The following is a 17,245-nucleotide window of genomic DNA, read 5'->3' as shown; positions in this document are numbered from 1 at the left end:
ATGCCAAGTATTTGGTTGTGTTAGCCAAATTTTACAACCCTGTATGTAATACAATTTAAAGTTTTAACCTTATAAAAGACGTTACTATTTTATATGTTCTATATAACTATGGTAATATTTATGATACAAAACATTTTTTTTTACTATTTAAGATAAAAAGTTGTCTCATCATATGTTGTACAGAATGATAAAATTTAAGATAAATAAAAAGATGTCTCTATTATTGTATTTTCAACATAATGATAATATTTAATATAAACGTTTTAGTTTTAATATAATATGAAATTATTATTTAATAGATAACAATAATGATTTATTTATTTTTAAAAATTAATTTTTTTTCTATTTTAATCATATAACTTTGTATATGCAAAACAACTTCAAGTTCCAACCCTATCTCTTATAATATAGTTTGACATAATAATAATACTAAAAATCATTTTTTATATTTTTTATGAAATTATTATTTAATTGTTAATCATTTAGTTATTTTTAATATAAAATATTTTTTTATATCCCACGCAACGCGCGGACATTCGCCTAGTTATAATATATGTCATTTTATGTCATTGTAGTTGTAATATCGATTTTATCAAAAGATATTATTGTATTCACTGCTTATCAGCAACGACTAATATTTGTAATATTGTTTTTATCAAAAGTTATTATTAGACTAGAGGGAGTGGTGTCATAAAAGTTGCACTCCTTTCAGTGCCACGTAGACGACACGTCAACAATTACCATAAAAATGTGGTTTCATGTCACATTCAAGGAGTGATGCCACACTCAATTTAAAAAAGGAAAAAAAATATTTTTTTAAGAAAATCTGACCAATCAAAGTCCATTGGAATGGCATATGGAAGAGAGGAGCGCTCCCTTGGAGTGTCACAGTGCAGTCTCTACCGCACCAAAACCCAGGGAGGGGACAATATTTCAAGCCGATGTGGCAAGGGAATGCACCCTCTACCGCACCCACTCCCTCAAACCATATATTAACTAACTAGTTTATAACCTGTGATTCCCACGGTTATAAAATTAATTAAACTTTCATAATAAAAACTTAAAGTTATTAATAAATTATTTTAATAAGTTATTAATTAAAAGATATTTTTTTAGTTATATAAAATTATAATCATTGATCTAAACAAATACATAAAATTATATTACCTTATTTTATATATATATATATATATATATATATATATATATATATATATATATATATATATATATATATATATATATATTATTTTTTATTCTAATGTTATTAATTTAATGTAATGTAATTAGAGTGATAAATTTAAAATTTAATATTTAATATGGAGAATTAATAGGTTGACATGTGGCATGATAGGTGCATATAATACTAATGAAAATTTCTAATATTGTGACACTTGTCGATATGAGAATAAACTTATTCATTTATTAAAATAGAAAGATTATTATACGAAAGTTAACTTTTAAACTAATATAGCTAAGACCATCTAAATTGAGCATCATTATACTTATATTCATATGATTAGGTTATAACCCGTGTAGTACACGAGTTGATTATAAAAAAAAATATTTAATTGAAATTTGTGAAAAAATAAAGCACAATTTGTGTACAACTCTACTATTAATTGACAAATTTATAACCCGTATAATATACAGTTGATAAATTAAAGTAAAATAAATAATAATTGTAATAAAATAAATGGAATAGGAGATTATTTATAATTGATCATTTCATATAATTGATTACCAAACATTTTGAATTTCAAAATCTATATTAATAATTCTAATTTTAAGGGATTTAGAAGAAGATTTAAATTTAAATGTAAAATCATTAAAAAAAAAAAGACATGTGTCATTTTTTGAGAATAAAAGAAAAAAATTCAAAATTATAGAAAAATGACATGTGACAAGTTTATGATTCTTTTATTAGAAGAGAGAGATTTCGTCCTCTCGATAACAAAAGCACAGTATCTAAAATCATATAGCTTTTAAACTAATATAGCTAAGACGATCGAAATTGAGCATCATTATACTTATATTCATATGATTCCTTCCTCTCCATAACAAAAGCACAATATCTAAAATCATATAGCTATTAGCACAATATCTAAAATCATATAGCTGTTTGGGCTTTTAATTATGTTCTAAATATGAATAAAAAGAATAACCAATTAAATTTTATATTCCCATATTTAAGCATTTACTTCATTTATATATAAATATAATATATTGGTTTGTTATAGAACGGCATATGTTAGTTATATTAATGACCATTGGGACAAGATGACAAGTAGAAGACAACATGACTAAAGATGTTAGTTATCTTCATGAATAAATATTATAAGTATTTGCTTCTTAAATAAAATATATATTTGCAACCTTTTTTTTTCTTGTGAATTATAATTAAACATACAACCTTCAAAAGATATAAAAACACATTAATGTTAAAATTTTCTGTTCTTAATAGTTTGGTTTTCTGAATTTTTATACCTAAAATCGTTATTTATTGTATCTTGGCAACACACTTTTGAAAACTTTTACATTTTAACTTTTAAGAAAAATCTCGAATTGTAATTGTTTTTTTTTTTTGGCATACGTGTCTTTAACTTTTGTTTTAATTAAAAAAGGTTATAATTCAAAAGCTTTTCAAGTAGATTTTAGCTTTTGAGAGCTTTTGGTTCTATTTGATATATAAGTTAGTTTATTATTTTGAAGTTATTATAATTTAGTTGTTTGGTGATACCAAAGAAGTTTATGGAAAATTATAAATTAGTTTTTTTTATAAACTGTTAAGATATCTTATTGAGAAGCTAGCTTATAGCTCAAAGCTAACATTTGAGCTTGTATGTCATACAAAACATTTAGCTTTTAATTTTTACGTAATCGCATTATTTTTAAAAACTAACAATTAATTTTACTACCTTCAAGAAAAACAGGGCCGGTTACTTTTACAAAAGACAAACATAAACAATGTGGTCAAACTTAAAACCAATATAAATGAGAAAATGAAAGTTGAACAGATCAAAAGATCTAATAATATAATAATATCAAGTTGATATGTGTAAACAAGAACCTTAATCAACTTATATAAAGATATCCAAAATAATACTAACTTTTTCTCTAAAGAAGACCATTAATATGTTATATATAACTATATATTCTTTATAATTTACGAGTTCTATGTTATTTATAACTATCGATAATAAAAATATATAAATATATTACATGAACTGAGAACAATATACTTATTATCCATATAACTATATTAATAAAACATAATTACACTATTTTATTACTCGTAATTCAACAACCATGTCTGATCTTCGCGAAAGAAAGAAAAAATCGAAAAAAGTGATCCTACGTTAATTCCGACCCTTGAACATGCAAAATTCAAAGAAAGAATCAGTAAACGGTAAAACCTTTACACCTCCACGCTCAAACATTTTCAATTAAATATAATAATAATTCTCATTTGATGGTGAACAGGTGAAGTCAATGATGCCAACCTGCTGTCATCAAGAAACTTTCTTATTTCGAGTTCTAGTAATCTCTTTTTCTATCTCCACAACTTCATGTTTCTCATTCATTGACATTCAATTCACAAATGGGTGCAACAATAGGGCAACCACTTCTGATCCTCTTCATCCTATTTTCGTTTACATCAGCACAAAACAATGATTGTAAGTTCTTCACCATCATATCATTTCATTTTATCGAAATTTCCATTTCCCTAATTTTCCTACTTCTGGTCAAACTAATCAGTATTTGAACTTCACCCTGTGTATTTTGTTCCAAAACTAGTTTTATTCGTGAATTTCTATTTAACTGATGAATGAACGAAGTCAACTGTTTCATATAACTTAAAAATTTTGTTAGAAAGTTGGACGAAATTTGTTCTTTTTTGGTGGATTACTTAGAAAAAATTGTTTTTGTTTCCGTGAATATGAAGATACATTTCTGCGAGCTCTGAAAGATGCTTGGCAGAATACACCACCCAGTTGGGAAGATAACTCCGACCCATGTAGCGGTTGGGACGGAATCAGGTGTACAAACGGCCGTGTCACCTCCATGTGAGTCCTTCCTTCATTAACAATCTTCAACAAAACCGAGCTTTAATAAGTTCCCGACAAGCCTAATAACTTGGGTTTTTTTTTTAAATATTTTCAGAACTTTGGCTAGCATGGGTTTGACTGGTTCGCTTACCGGAGATATAGGGCAGTTATCTGAATTGCAGATTCTGTAAGTTTTTCATTCAAATAGTTTCGTGTGATTGCAGGATCGTTTGGATTTTCGATTACTTTTTAGTTTGAATATGTTGGTGTCTTATGAGCAAATTCCTTTCTGTATGTAGAGATTTGTCTTACAATACGGGTTTGACCGGGCCTCTAGTTCCAGCAATTGGGAATTTGAGAAAGTTAACAAATTTGTACGTATTTTCTTTTTTATTTTATAAGTTATATGCTTTTTATTTTATAAGTTATATGCTAAAGAGACGTCAAAGGTTTGAGTCTTCTTGAAGACTCAATTCCAACGCGGATTGAGCTCTTTGTGGGTTCGTCATCTAGCACAGGACACACGGATGAGTGGGGACCTGCTTATGGGTTGGCGTTAAAATAACCTTTTGTAGAAATGTTGGGTTCGTCATCTAGCACTGGACACAGGACAGTGTGGACCTGCTTATGGGTTGCTGTTAAAATAACCCTTTTGTAGAAATGTTGGGTTCGTCATCTAGCACTGGACACACGACAGTGTGGACCTGCTTATGGGTTGCTGTTAAAATAACCCTTTTGTAGAAATGTTGGGTTCATTATCTAGCACTGGACACAGGACAGTATGGACCTGCTTATGGGTTGCTGTTAAAATAACCCTTTTGTAGAAATGTTTTTTCGTATATTAACTTGATTTTTGTTTTTATCAGAATCTTGGTTAATTGCGGTTTCAGCGGGCCGCTTCCTGACACCCTCGGGAATCTAGAAAATCTTATCTATATGTGAGTATAAATACTTTTTTTTTTTTTTCCAAAATATATGTTGAAATCCTAATTATAAAGATTAATTTACCCATTCTTCAACAATTTGGATTGTGTAGGTCTCTGAATTCTAATCGTTTCACTGGATCGATTCCACCTTCCATTGGTAATATCGAAAATCTTTACTGGTTGGATTTAGCTGATAACAGGCTATCTGGAAGTATACCTGTTTCTAGTGGGACAACTCCTGGTCTTGATATGCTAATTCATGCAAAACATTTGTAAGTCTCCTCATTACTAGAAAATTAGGAATTAGCGACAGAAAAACTGTTGCTAAGTTTGTAGAATATCCGTCATCATATTAGCCACAGAAAATCTGTCGCTAACTTGAGACGAAACGTAGTTTTGTGACAAAATAACCTCATTTATGTTTTTTTTTTTTTTTTCTATACCAGCTCAATGAATGATTTAGCGTTATACTGACTTATGTATTTTCAGCCATTTTGGAAGGAACATGCTCACAGGCCCTCTCCCAGCTCGGCTCTTTAGCTCAAATATGACTTTAATTCATCTGTATGTTTTGATACAACAATCAATCTTCTTTGAAATATGTAAATGATAAGATCAAATGAAGTTAACTTAGTTTTTTTTTTTTTTTTTTTTTTTTTTTTTTTTTTTTTTCTGAGCAGTTTATTTGAAAACAACCAGCTTACAGGCCCCATTCCTTCCACCCTTGGGCTTGTGAAATCACTAGAAGTCGTGTGAGTACAACTAATGATCATTTGCAAGACATTTTGTAAATCTAAAAGGGTAAATATGTGTTTTAATGGCGTTTTTTATGTGATATCAGGCGTCTTGATAGGAATCGTTTAACTGGTGATATTCCATCAAACATCAACAACCTTACTGGTGTTTTTGAGATGTAAGTTTCAGAAACTTCAAGTCTATTTTAATGTCTGATATACATGAAAAAATAGAATACAAGAAGATTATTTTAATGTCTGATAAATTTGTTTATAGGTTTCTGTCAAACAATCGACTGACTGGGCCTGTGCCTAATTTAACCGGCCTGGGCGTCCTCAATTATCTGTAAGTAATAAGACTTTATCCAACTAATTCTGTTTATAAATGATGATCTTGATTACAAACAATGATCAAGAAAAAGACTTTTTGTATAATCAGTAATAATCAATAAAAGTCTAATTTCTCAATGTGATTCCAGGGATTTGAGCAACAATACTTTTGATGAATCCACCGTTCCTTCTTGGTTTTCGACATTACAGGCTTTGACAACACTGTATGGCCATCTAATTATCTTCATTATTTCTCCCCTAAAAATTCCAATGGGTAATTATTTACATGTTTGCATTTTTTTGCAGTAAGATGTCCAATAATAATCTTGTAGGAGTTCTCCCTGTTAACTTTTTCAGCATCCCCCAATTACAGAATGTGTGAGTTATGAATCGGTCAGTTTTTGTCTTCTGTTTCCGTGTTTTCACATGCGGAAATCTGATTATTTGCAATCGGCTTTTTGTCAGTGATTTAGGTGGGAACCAACTAAATGGCACCTTGAATATCGGCTCTACCCATAGCAACCAACTACAGCAGGTCGATTTGCGGAATAATCAAATTGGTGACTTCACTCAAAGAAGCGAATATAATATCGAATTAATGTAAGTTTTGTAATTATTATGCTCCTGAAAAAGGAAAGAGTGTTTATTAAGCTTTTTTGGTAAATCACATTTACTTTTCAATTCATAACCCTTTTTAGTTTAATTCATTAATACAAATAGCACAGTTGGTTCGGAGTAGGTATTAGTTGGCCGTTGTGTGCCTCATTTACATCTCACATCATGCTTTTGGGCAGTGTGGGTTAACTCAGGGGTTGCTGGAGGAAAAGCTTTTGTTGTAGAAAACTAAAAGTTACAATTTATTTGCAGACTTGCTGGTAATCCAATTTGTATGGAATCGGGCGTGACAGACAAATTTTGTAATCTTCCCACAGTTACAACTTCTACATATTCTACACCACCGAGCAACTGTGTACCTACATCATGTCCTTCGGGTCAAGCTTCGAGTCCAAATTGTCAATGTTCATTTCCATACACAGGCAACCTTTTCTTCCGGGCTCCTTCCTTCTCTGATCTTGGAAATACAAGTGTTTACGAATCTCTCCGGAATGCAATGATGATATCTTTCCAGAGATCTCAACTCCCCGTGGACTCGGTTTCAGTTAGGAATCCTATGAAAAATTTGGATGATTACCTTGTAATCAACCTTCAGGTTTTTCCATCTGGTAACGATAGGTTTGATAGGTCCGGGATTCTTGGACTTGGTTTCTCACTTAGCAACCAAACTTTCAAGCCTCCTGCAGCATTCGGTACCTACTTTTTCATCGGTGAAAACTATGACTTCTTACTAGGTACTACGTTCTTCTCCATGTCTATATGACTCCACTTAATGTGGGCTTTAAATTTTTCAAAAACATGCAAGAATTTGAGTCTCAATAGCCGCACTAAGAGAGTTTCAGTTCCAATGTGGATTGGGATCCTTGTGGGTGTTGCACTTATGTCAGTTGCCTAGTGGGCCACTGTGTACCTGAGAGCAGGCAGTGTGGTCAGCTCAGGGGTTGCTGGAATGATAACCATTTTGTAGATACTTGTGCATAGTTCGTCAATCATGAAATCTTATTTTTGTGTCATATATATCACAGGATCATCAGGGAGCGGAAAGAAGTCATCTAACACTGGAATTGTTGTGGGGGCAGCTGTTGGTGGTTGTGTGCTTGTGGTGTTATTGATAGTTGCAGGAATGTATGCTTTTCGACAAAAAGGCAGAGCTGAAAGAGCCACACATGAGAGCAGGCCTTTTGGTATGATTTACCATTATCCACTAAGGCTTTCATTTTTTTACACAGACATAACCATATAGAGTGGACAAGCTTTGTAGGGCTATTTTCTACAATGAGGAGGAGGGTTTTAATGTCTTTAGCACATGAGAGAGATCAAGAGTGAGTCCCGGTCCCACCCTGTTCGACCTTTTTCGGGTGGGACAAAAAAAAAATACAACTTTTGTGCCATTGACATCATCCTCAGTACCTTGGAGTATATAATTTGGCTTCTAATAGTTTTTGCGTAAAACTTGTAGCATTATGGGATACAACCACTGGAAGTGGTGGTGTCCCTCAACTGAAAGGAGCAAAAGCATTCTCTTTTGAGGAACTTAGCAAATGCACAAACAACTTCTCAGAAACGAACAACATAGGAACTGGAGGATATGGAATGGTGAGCACATTTGTGATTGTTTCCTTACATATATAAAGATCAAAGAAGATTAAGAATGAAATTATTTTGTGTAGGTATACCGAGGAAGTCTACCGAATGGGCAACTGATTGCAATCAAAAGGGCTAAGCAGGGATCAACACAGGGTGGGCTTGAGTTTAAAACTGAGATTGAACTTCTTTCAAGAGTTCATCACAAGAATCTTGTGAGTCTGGTAGGTTTCTGTTTCGATCAAGGTGAACAGATGTTGGTATATGAGTATATCGTGAATGGCACAGTCAAAGATAGTCTTTCAGGTACTTTTTGTTTTCCAAAAAATATCATCATTATTCATTAGCTATTTGTCTCGGTTAGCATTATTATAAGTAGCTATTATTATATATTTGTATTTATATATAGTCTAGGGACCATTATTGTCATTTCAGCTTTTATGTTGGGTACTACTAGTCTGAATTACAAAAGTGATAATCATTGGACATGACATGTGCAGGGAGATCTGGAATCAGATTGGATTGGACAAGAAGACTTCGAATAGCACTAGGAGCAGCAAAAGGGTTGCAATACTTGCATGATCTTGCTGATCCTCCAATCATACATAGAGATGTCAAAACAAACAATATCTTATTAGATGAACGCTTAGTCGCAAAAGTTGCTGATTTTGGCCTTTCCAAATCACTTGGTGATGCTAATAGGACTCATGTTACCACTCAAGTTAAAGGCACAATGGTAAGTAATTCCTTCATTGCCAACTTTTCTTTATGTCAGCAGATAAAAGGAGGCCTCGAAGTGTAGCACAGTTGGTTCTAGGATTATATCTTTTTCAAACCCCAAACCCCAATGTACCCTTATGCCAATCACCTAGTGGGCCCCATGTATCTGATTTACATCTCACACAAAGCAGTATGGGCCAATAGAAGAAAAACCCTTTTGCAGATCAGATAGAGAGTGGTCAATGTAATTAACTCACATGGCTAAATCTTTATTTTTATTCGATGTAGGGCTACATGGATCCCGAGTATTACATGACACAACAATTGACAGAAAAGAGTGACGTTTATAGCTTTGGAGTGGTGTTGTTAGAGCTAATAACTGCAAGAAGTCCAATCGAGAAAGGGAAGTACATTGTGAGAGAAGTGAGAAATGCCATGGACAAGAGCAAAGAGTTATACAATCTTCACGAAGTCCTTGACCCAACCATTGGTTTGAGCACTCAACTCAAAGGTTTAGAAAGATTTGTGGATGTGTCATTGAGGTGTGTGGAAGAAACCGGAAGTAAGAGACCAACAATGAGTGATGTTGTTAAAGAAATTGAGGGCATTATGGAACTTGCGGGTCTTAACCCGAATGCTGAGTCAGCAGCAAATTCAGCAGGATATGATGATGGGAGTAGGGGAAGTGAGCATCCTTATACTAATGATAGTCTCTTCGCCTATAGTGGTGACCATTTCCCAACAAAGTTTGATCCCAAGTAGAAACAAATTGCGGGTATTAGTGACGGGACCCGTTGCTAATACCTCTCAGCTGTTTGATGGTAAAATGTTTTTTTTTATTTTTTTTTTTTATTTTTTTTTTTATACTTTGTTTTGTACAAATGAGACCTACAAAATTAGGATTTTGGAAGGAAACGTGTGAGTGTTTATCCATTTATTTAAATTTGTTTATATGTTTGTACTTATGGAAATTTAAGCTATTGATTTATTCTTATTGCCGAATGTGTTACAACTTACAACTGCTATGCTATGTAATGATCTAGTTAGACGTGGGTTGACTTGATCACAGCACCGTTCCAAACATATTTTGGGCCCAGGGCGAGAAAAAAAAAACGGGCCCTTAAAATTCATAAATGTCATAAGTTTTTTATAATAACTCAATAATTGAAATAAAATTACTTGTATTATCTTCTAAATATAGCAATTTCCATAAAAAATTTAGGTCTCTTTGAAAGATGGGCCCTGGACTGTCGCCCCTATCGCTCACCTTCTGGGACGGGCCTGCTTGATCATATTTTTTTAATCTATAAATAATCAATACTTTATATGATGATAAAAACTATTATTAATATAATGAAATTGACAATTGGGTCTTATATTATTTTTCCAAGTTTTGTATGGCTCTTGAGGAACAACGATTTGGTGTCTGGTTGTGTTACGTAAAGGAATATTAGATAACATGGAGAAAACCCGGAGAACCAAGAAAGAATACTCGGGGATCATTTGGTTTATAAAAGTGCAAGTAAATTACACGAATGGTTTATAGAAGTTTGAGTAAATTACACGAATGGTCCTTGTAGTTTGGTTCATAATTTTTTTCTTTTAGCTTGAAAAATTCTTAAGATCTACTTTTGTTGCGCGTTTGGTGTCACCTAAAAACACTATATTAGCTTTTTTATTTCATTTTTAATTTTGTATGGTTTAATGATTAAAGTACATCATTCCCATTGCTTTCACATTTACCCGACGTACCTTATTACCTTGCATACCCTTCTTTCCCTCTCTCACCGACAATAGAAGGATTAACCTAATAGAATGTAGAGACCAAATCCGTCGCCTCCTTTTCACTTTTCATTTTAAACTCTCAAAGTCTTCATAAGATACTTAAATGATTGTTTAATTGGAATATTTTGCTTATATAAGAAGCACTTGCTTCTCTTCTCTTTTCATTTTGCTTCATTTTCTATTTTCATTTTTGTTCTCTAGAGACTAGAGTGAATGAGAATGGAGATGTTTTAAATAGTTTTGCTTTCTTCTTTCCACATCTTTTTCTTTATACTTTCTTAAAGTTTCATAAGAAGTTTGTTGTCTACAACATCCAATCCAAAAGTTTTTAGTATTTAGAGATGATGAAGAATTGTCTAAGGTTGTACATTTAGAGGCAAAATAAAAGTATTGTCAATTTTGATGTATTATGAGTTGAAGGTATATTTGTGAAAAAAAAAAAAAGATAGAAATGATAACTTTTTAGGTGAAGGTTGTATATTTAGAGAGCTAAAATAGAAGTGTTTTAAATTTTCATGTTTTTAAAGTGTGTTTAAACAATAATTATATTTTAATGAGTTTTGTTCACATTGAAGAAATAATACATAAAGAAATTATGAAGTAATGTGTTTAAAGTGTGTTTTCAAAAGAAGAAAATTAGACAATGAATCGGATTTTAATAGGTTCTTTTCACATTAATGAAAATATAAATATTTTAATTCATTTTTATGGCTCAATTTTTGTGTATGAATACTGAATAAAAAGGTATGTGGATTCTATGAATGTTATTGTTTTTTTTTCTCGCTTTTATTTTAGAAATATCTCTAGAAAAGTCTCAATATGTTGACAAAAAATTTATTAAAGTCCTATTTTTTTTCAACATAAAGTCTCACCCATTTAACTTTTTGAATAGAAAAACCCCAAAAAAACGAATAATTTATTCACTTTAGCTCTTTTAACCTGTTCAGCCCAAGAAAATGGATAGCTTATTAATTTTATCCCTTTTGACCTGTTTAGCCCAAGAAAACGAATAATTTATTCACTTTAGCTCGAGAAGATGGATAATTTATTCACATGAAACCAAATTGTTAATTTTTCCAAAAAAATAAGACTTTTCTATAGATTTCATCTAAATTTGTATATAATGTATAAACATATTTTTTACGTATTTATATATATTTTTACATATTTATGTATTTTTCTAAGTTTTCATATGTATATGTTACATGTTCTTATATATTTTAAATGCATAAACGTATTTTGTATGTATTTCTATGTACTTTTAAGTATTTTACATATTTCTATGTAATTTTATGTATTATTTTTTTATGTATTATGTATTTATGAAATTTTTAAGTTTTTTTATCTAAATGTTTATGTATTTTAAATGTATAAACGTATTTTTTTTATGTATTTATATATACTTTTAAGTATTTTACATATCTTTTTATGTATTTTTATAGGTTAGTTCTTTATATAATACATATTAATAGGTATTTTTACGTAATTATGTATTTTTAAAGTTTTTTACATAAATGTTTACGTATTTTAAATATATAAATGTAGTTTTTTACGTATATATGTATTTTTAAGTATTTTACATGTTTTTTTTATGTATTTTAATTTTTTTATATATTAAATATTTATATGCATTTTTTCGTATTTATGTATTTTTTTTAAAGTTTTCTATATAGATGTTTATGTAATTTTATGTATTTTAAATGTATAACCATATTATTTTTACGTATATATATGTATTTTTAAGTATTTTACATATTTTTATGTGTTTTTTAATGTAATATGTATTTATATGTATTTTTGCATATTTATTTAATTTTTTTTAAAGTTTTTGATATAGATGTTTATGTATTTTTATGTATTTTAAATGTATAACTATATTATCTGTACAAATGTATGTATTATTTTTACTTCAAGTCGTATTTACCTAAACCATCTAGACATATTCAAAAAAATTGTGCAAATCGGTTAAAATGGTGAAAAATACATAAATACGTAAAAATACCTAAATATATAAAATTAATACGGTTATACATTTAAAATACATAAACATCTATACAATTTTTTTTAAAATACATATAAATACATAATACATAAAAGAACCTAAAAAGTATGCAAAGTATTAAAATACATATAAATATGTTTATATATTTAAAATACATAAAAATATATAAACATCTATATAAAAAACTTAAAAAATACATAAATACGTAAAAATATATATGAACACGTAAAAAATACATTTATACATTTAAAATAAATAAAAGCTACATAAACATCTATATAAAAAACTTTAAAAATACATAAATATGCAAAAATACAAATAAATAAGTATTACATAAAAAGTAACATATAAAAATATGTAAAATAATTAAAAATATACATAAGTAGTTAATAGATCACAAAACTTTTGGGCAATTTTGAACCGTGAAGGAAATTTTGTTTTCAAATCACTTTTGGGCAATTTTGATTCGAATTCGTTGGATGTGGGACAAACCAATTAGAATAGTTTATAGATATCATAACACTAACGAAAAAGTAGTTAATAGATCACAAAACTTACAATTTCTAGACTTTCATCTTATCTTCATCATAGTTGTTTAGTACAAACCAATGCAATGATTTTTTGGTCTCTTTACAAAGTTTAACAAGCTTCTTAGTGGACAACGGTAGGCATTGTGACGAGAACACATAAAATTGCCTTTTGGAAGGACGGAAACCTCATTTCTACCAACATGATTGAATTTGGTTTGCATACCCTCATAATACATAAAGCAGAATGGCAAAACTTTGTCTGGCATAATTTTTAAGCTTTTTATGTGTATTTCAAAAGGATACATCCATCTCATGTGTACATACCCTCCAAGAATGGCTTATTCAGATAAATGAAGAACTATATGAATCATTATGTTGAAAAATGTTTGAGGATATATCAACTCAAGATTTTATAATATCTTCACCACTTCTGATTGGATTTTTTCACGTCGCTACATCTAAGGACCATGCATAAATTTTTTGAAAGAATATAAACAAATCAATGAGTGTTGTTGAAACATTTTCTAGGATACCTGCTCGAAGGCCTGTAGATAACAATCATTGCATGAGGATATACTGATCGTGAGACTTTAGCTCATCATATTTGATTCGGTGTCATTCACATTCTTCTTAAAGTTCGATCAAAAACCATCAGGTGGTCTTACTCTGTTAATGCATTGACAGAAACGTTGTCGATTAATTTGTTTGAAAGAGTAATCAGCATGTGATAGTATTACTTTCTTCTTGTTCTTGTTGTTGCCTTCCTTTTTCTTGTTGTCTTTCTTCCTCTTGTTGACTTTATCTTTTGGCCAATGATCTAGCCGAATGCCCATATTTTTCAAGTCATCTCTGGCTTATCTTTTATCTTTAGTTTTTTTTCATTCATCAATGTAGTATTCAACACACTCTCATCCACATTTTTCTCCACATGCATAAAATCAATATTGCGTTTTAGCTCGAGGGAAGACTAATAATCAAGCTCAATGAAGATACTTTGTTTCTTCCATTTGAACTCTCATTTTGTTGTTTCATTGTTGTGACTTCTTTTTGCACCCACGTGCTCTGGATGTTTTCCTGGAATACGATTATGGAGACGAGCCAATTGCTTTAATATAGCCGCATTACTGAATTGTCTTGGACACAATCTTTTCTCAGGTTAACCATTAAACAATATAATATGCTTCCAACTATGACTCATATGCAAGAATCATATATAACTAACATAAGACACTTTGTTGGTCACATGAACGGAAGATCTATCTGTGTTACAAGTAGGGCATGTTAAATAACCTTGACCACTCCATCCAGGCAAACTACCATGTGTGGGGAAATCATTGATAGTCCATAACAGCATCGCACACATATTGAAAACATTGTTGTTTGATGCATCTCTTATCTGGACTCCTTAGGCTCATAACATTTTCAACTCATCCACCAAAGGACTCAAGAAAACATAAATGTCCTTTGAGGGTGATCTAGCGCCAGAAATTAGCAAAGTTAGCTTGAAAGAAGACTCTTTCATACATATCCGTAGTGGTGTATTGTAAGTAGTCAATGTAATCGACCAAGTACTATAAGTACTATTAAAGTTGCCGAATGGATTAAAGCCATGAGCATCCAAACCTATATGAACATTTCCAGGTTCTTTGGAAAACTTTGGATATCTCTGATCAAAATCTTGCCATGACTTCCCATCAGCTGGATGACACATCATACCATCCAATGAGCATCCATTCAACATCCCAAAAATCAAGCATAATTTTTATTATTATAACCAAAACACTAATTTAAGTTTGTTCAAGATGTTGAAAAACATTTCAATTAAAACAAATATGAGAGTCTAACCCCAAAGATCATATATTGTGGAAAACATAAGTGTATGCGTTGTGATCGTCCCGAGCTCTTTCATTTGAAAATTGGAGTACCTGAAACAAACTGAAAACTGTAAGCACAAATCTTAGTGAGTTCCCCAAATACCACATATAATGCAAACATACTGTCAAGCATATCTAGGTGCCCGACCTACCCCTTCGGTCTATTTCAACCGGATACTGCTCGACCTACCCTTGTCAGGCATATCTTGGTGCCCGACCTACCTTGTCAGGCATATCTGGTGCCCGGCCTACCCTTTGCTTTATTCCAACCGATTGTGGAGACTATTTCATCCCTACAACTACCACATAATATCATACAGAAAACATCAAGCAATACATGCACAACTGAAAATTATCATATAGACAATCATTATACTATAACATACAAGTGGGTCGACCTTGGTGCCTTTGACCCACGTATTCTACAAAGGGAGACTCACCTCGAATGCAAGAGCTTACTAAAATAAATCCCTAGTTGCTGCTCTGACACCTTCCCGAGCTATCAATGCCAAAATATCACCTAATTAGCAATTAGTTCCAAACCATGATCTATAATCCAAACTTGGGGTAAAATGACCATTTTATCCCTAGCCCAACAAGGCTTACAACCAAAGCCTAAGCCCAAGAATGAAACAAACCCATAAGCTCACTGATGCGCGTACACGAGGCGTACCCCCATTGGTACGCTCAATGTACTTGAAGACAAAGGTTGGGGGCCTCAAATCAATACGTGGGGCATACAAGGACTTACGCAGGGCATACCCGCAGATTCTCCAAACTCAGATTTCTACTTAACCCATTAAGAACTTTGCGTCTAAATTTCAGGGAACCTCCCAATGAAGCTCTTAATGCATAAAGTTGACACCTTTATGCATTTTCATGACCCAATGGGACCCAATAACCAATTTAAGACATTAAAACCTAATAAGAACATGGATGGATCTAGTCTAAGCATCAAGCAAGCATTTTTTTTTTATAAACTTATAACCATAGATCTAGCAAAGAGTGGCAACTCAAAGCTTCTGAAGTGGTATCCAACCACTAGATCTCACTTAAGAGGTCAAAATGGGACCAAAACCCAGATAATCATATATTACAACTTTTAATGACCAGGCTAAGAACTTTTTACCTTCAACGAGCTGAAAATGCAACAAAGAGTCCAGATCCACAAGCCTTTGCTTGAACCACCACCTTGTACAAAACTTATACTTCTTGAAATGAACTATAATCCACCAAAAATGCACTTACAAGGCTCACAAAACTCTTGGATGCAGCTATAGCTCGAGATTTAGGGTTTAAGACACTGGAGGATGAAAGAGAGGCTTACACCATGGACTTAAGGAGCATAAATAGTGAGGTGACCCTAAAAAATTAGGGTTTTGGCACTCGGCACACTACATTAGGCGTAGTCTTTTGTACGTTGGGCGTACATCCCAATGATGCGTGCAAATAGCTACACCTAATTTTATATTTATAATCTAACTAACTTAACTAACTAAATTGCACCTAGGCAGTGTACCTAGTCAAATTATAGAATAGTTGGGTAAGTCAAGTGTCAATCGTAGGGAACGGTTTTTGACTAGTTAGCCTATCTACTATTAAACTAACCTAATTTTCTAACAAAGTTAGGGGTTTTATTTGATTTTGCAAGATCAGAAAAACTTAACTCTTAACTCAAATTCAATTATAAACAAACACTTCTATCCGTTCGAATCCGCTTTCCCTCAATGGTTAATAAATTAGATATGATCATTACTGTTGGTTACCAATTAATAAAGTATTAGCAATTCAATTCCAAATTTACTAATATTCAATTAATTCAAGTAGATCAATGTATGTTCACACATTAGTTAACACAAAATTAATTACTTAATGGATTGGAGATATGTACGATTGATTTCCAAAACACAATTATATTCATAATTTGTATTCTCTAGCACAACCTAATTTAATGATTCATGTGATATCCCCAAAATCACGATCAGAAAAGACCGGTTTCAGTTATACTTTTAAAATAGTTTCAGAGTAAATCCATTGATTTAAAAGAGTTGCGGAATTTGTTCCCAAAACAAAATATGATAAAATAAAGTTTATCA

General features: G+C 31.5%; 1 protein-coding gene across 1 annotated transcript; it reads left to right on the top strand.

Moving 5' to 3' along the window:
• The first annotated feature begins 3,483 nt into the window (after positions 1 to 3,483).
• LOC111904774 (leucine-rich repeat receptor protein kinase HPCA1) lies at positions 3,484 to 9,977 on the top strand. Its single transcript, XM_023900496.2, has 19 exons — positions 3,484 to 3,677; positions 3,947 to 4,067; positions 4,165 to 4,236; positions 4,349 to 4,423; positions 4,916 to 4,987; positions 5,086 to 5,247; positions 5,465 to 5,539; positions 5,656 to 5,727; positions 5,817 to 5,888; positions 5,987 to 6,055; positions 6,189 to 6,263; positions 6,346 to 6,417; positions 6,505 to 6,639; positions 6,907 to 7,388; positions 7,680 to 7,838; positions 8,114 to 8,250; positions 8,325 to 8,544; positions 8,739 to 8,974; positions 9,247 to 9,977. Exons 1-19 carry the CDS (start codon positions 3,602 to 3,604, stop codon positions 9,718 to 9,720), a joined length of 2,856 nt encoding a protein of 951 aa, XP_023756264.1. The 5' UTR covers positions 3,484 to 3,601; the 3' UTR covers positions 9,721 to 9,977.
• Positions 9,978 to 17,245: the final 7,268 nt, after the last annotated feature.

The sequence above is a fragment of the Lactuca sativa genome, chromosome 9 (assembly GCF_002870075.4).
Source record: "Lactuca sativa cultivar Salinas chromosome 9, Lsat_Salinas_v11, whole genome shotgun sequence".
NCBI classification, from domain to species: domain Eukaryota; kingdom Viridiplantae; phylum Streptophyta; class Magnoliopsida; order Asterales; family Asteraceae; genus Lactuca; species Lactuca sativa.
The sequence above is the reverse complement of the archived record's forward strand: the minus strand, read 5'-3'. Positions and strand labels throughout refer to the sequence as shown.

What these genes read in the sequence shown, in the direction of transcription:
- LOC111904774 (XM_023900496.2), top strand. Translation starts at nt 3,602, where the DNA reads ATGGGTGCAACAATAGGGCAACCACTTCTGATCCTCTTCATCCTATTT. An exon ending in CTAATTCATGCAAAACATTT is followed by an intron (nt 5,248 to 5,464) that starts GTAAGTCTCCTC and finishes ATGTATTTTCAG; the next exon opens with CCATTTTGGAAGGAACATGC. An exon ending in TTACAGGCTTTGACAACACT is followed by an intron (nt 6,264 to 6,345) that starts GTATGGCCATCT and finishes ATTTTTTTGCAG; the next exon opens with TAAGATGTCCAATAATAATC.